This window comes from Gavialis gangeticus, unplaced genomic scaffold (genome assembly GCF_001723915.1).
Source record: "Gavialis gangeticus isolate Ggan-Ray unplaced genomic scaffold, GavGan_comp1, whole genome shotgun sequence".
NCBI lineage: Eukaryota > Metazoa > Chordata > Crocodylia > Gavialidae > Gavialis > Gavialis gangeticus.
In genome coordinates this window covers 13,926,460-13,929,206 of record NW_017729019.1, presented here as the reverse complement: position 1 = coordinate 13,929,206, position 2,747 = coordinate 13,926,460, and the positions used below count along the sequence as shown (strand labels likewise).

The window sequence follows — 2,747 nt, the reverse complement described above, 5'->3', positions numbered from 1 at the left end:
GGGTGGGAACAGAGTCTGGGAGCGCTTACGCCCAATTCTGGGTTCTCACCCTAATGCCTCATGGTGCATTCATGGGGCAGGAGCAGCTTGGCCAGATGAACTCGTGAAATCTGGGAACTGGCTCCCTTTGTGACTGCTGCAGGGCTAATGTTTCTGCAAGGGCCACTCTCATACATTGTCTCTGGCCCATCTTGGGGAGCTTTTTTCTGATTTGTGTCTGTTAGTTTCCTTTGAAGCAGTCTGAAAAGGAGGGGTAAGAACCTGTTGTTCTAAATGCCTGTTTGATCTCCTGTTTCCCGGCAGCAATCTGAGAGGGCTGCCCTGCCTGCCCTGCAGATCCTGAATGAATGCAGCCCCTGCCAGGTGAGTAAACAGTGGAGACACCTCAGCAGGGTCTTGCCATATTAAAAGCAGCCCTCCAAACCCAGCTGCTTGTTCTGTTCCTCTCTTCCCAGTGCTTGTGACATATGCCATTGTCCCCTTGTAATGTGTGTCCTTCTCCTTGCAGCTGGAAGGACTTTGCTCATTGCTTCAGCTCTCACAGTGCCCAGAGCCTGTCCTCATGCGCTTCTGCACCTGGCTGCTGGCTCTCACGCCTGTGCTCAGTTACACCAATGCAGCAGTACTGACAAGGCAGCTCTTCCTCCAGCGGGTACGTACTGCTGGCCCTCATGGGGAGCGCTGAGGGGAAGGAAGGCCTGTGTAGTTGGCATTATCAAGGAGCTTCTCCTGTGTAATATGTGTCTTGTGGAAGGAGCTGATACTGGATATTGTGCCCAGAGAGGGTGCAGGGCTGTTGGACGGGCACCTTCAGAGGTAATATTGATACCCAGACAAAGGGACTTCAGCCTGACTGGGCCTTTACCCCTTTTTGCTCCTCTGACTTTGAAGAGCACTGCAAAACGATGCAGGAAATGCAGCCAGTTTTTCTTCTACCACCCGACTGCATGGCTTATTCAAACATCCCCATCATAGCTCTGCCTTTGAAGCAGGGCTCTGCTGACAGCCCCAGAGCTGGGATAGAGCCTAGCAAAAGACCTGCAAGCAGCACAAAGGTTGTCCGTCTTCTCTACCTCCTAGGTTCTTTCGCTCGCCCAGCCCGCCTCACGCCATCTCATGGCTGCCCTGACTTCATTCTGCTCCAAATATCCTCGGCCTTTCTGCTGCGCCTTGATTGCTCCAGTCCTGCAGGCTCCAGGGGAAGGTGAGCTTGGAACCACGTCGTCCTGTAGAGCAGAGGTCTGCTTTGTGACTGGACTCGCATGCTATGCATCCTACATGCTTGGGACTGTTATCCTGACCTGGGTCCTGTCTCTGGGTTGCCAGCACTTGCTTTGGGGTTGGGAGTTCATAGACTGTTCCTATTTGCTCTGAAACCAGTGCATGACATGAAACCAATATGCTGATTTTCTGGGATCCCTTGTGTCCAGATATCCCAGTTATTCCTCTCATGGAACTTCCTTTGAACTGTCCTTAGACTGAGCGCAGTGTATTCTGGGGGTGACTAAGGTCTGTTTGTGAATGGTTGGAACAAAGGATTGCAGTGTGTAAACGCTTGAGAATTCCTGATCTAAGCCAAACGAGGGAGGGAGTCCCCCCCAGCTCAAAATGTTAGTGCTCATGGGAAGCGCAGGTGGAAATCCACCGGCTGGAAGTGTCCAGGAACTGCACTGAGTTAAGCCTCTGTACTAGTATCACTTGGGTAGGTGGGCATCCAAGGACTAGTTACCAACAGGCAAATGCTGTAGATAGAGTTCCTCTTCACAGTATAAAGGGTGAAGCTGGGCTCCAAGGGTCAACCTTCAACTTGGCGTAAGAGGACCCAACTCCATCCACTTGAGTGGATCCACTCCCAGGGCTGACTGTGGCCCTAGGCACGGCACCTCTTGTGCAAGAGACAACCAGCTCTTATGTGAGCCCTTTGAATGTGACCCATTCTCATGGGTGGAGGCAATGGTTATGGGCACACACAACCCACTTCTTTCCTTTTGCCCTGGCAGGCTCTGAGCGGATGAAGCTCCTGTGTGAGGTGATAGAGGACTGCCTAGAGCCAGAGTACATGAGGCTGGTGCTAAGGTGAGTGCCTGCAAAAGGCAGCAGATTTGCACTTTCTCTGGTATCCCCTTGTACGGCACTGACTTGGATTGCCAGTTGCCTCAAACTGGCATGTCTCATTCACAACAAGGACGCACGCAAGCCTGGGTTTGCACAGTTGACTCCCATGGATATGTACAAAGGCCATCTATTGTATCAGACAATGTGGGCAGGTGCTGGAAGCCAGTGCTGATGCATTCCTCATGACATCCACAGTGTTCCCTGCCTCTTATTTTCTCTCTTACAGCCAGCTGCTGGAGATGTCTTGGTCAGAAGAGCTCATCACAGTTGTGCTTGGGGTGCTGGGAAGGCAGGTGAGAGAACACGCTTGTCTCCCTATGTGTTCAAATTATACTTCTCTAGATTTTGCAAGGTGCTGTCTTGATGACCCAGGGAACTGGAGTCCTGGCTTCTCCGCAGAGCAGCGCAGTGTCCAGATCTGAGCAGTTCCAGTCATTATTTGTTGTTTGAGCTCTGTCCCCTAGACCAGAGCTGTTCAACTTCCCTGTGGCCAGGGGCTGTCCCTACCTGGATACAAACACGCTCCCCTGCAGCAGGGACAGTATGAGATGGCTGCAAGGGCTTGTGGGCTGTAGGCTGGCCCCTCACAGGCTGCATGCAGTTTGCAGGCCATCAGTTGGAGAGCCCGGTTG

The 2,747-nt window shown here is 52.4% G+C and overlaps 1 protein-coding gene across 2 annotated transcripts in view; it reads left to right on the top strand.

Moving 5' to 3' along the window:
- The window catches only part of FANCE (Fanconi anemia complementation group E), an 18,314-nt gene that overhangs the window by 8,364 nt on the left and 7,203 nt on the right, over window positions 1-2,747 (top strand). For both annotated transcript variants that reach the window (XM_019514139.1, XM_019514138.1), the window contains exons 5-9: window positions 304-363; window positions 509-652; window positions 1,081-1,204; window positions 2,001-2,076; window positions 2,342-2,408. In XM_019514139.1, coding sequence (XP_019369684.1) covers window positions 304-363; window positions 509-652; window positions 1,081-1,204; window positions 2,001-2,076; window positions 2,342-2,408 — 471 coding nt within the window. The remainder of the gene's footprint in view (window positions 1-303; window positions 364-508; window positions 653-1,080; window positions 1,205-2,000; window positions 2,077-2,341; window positions 2,409-2,747) is intronic.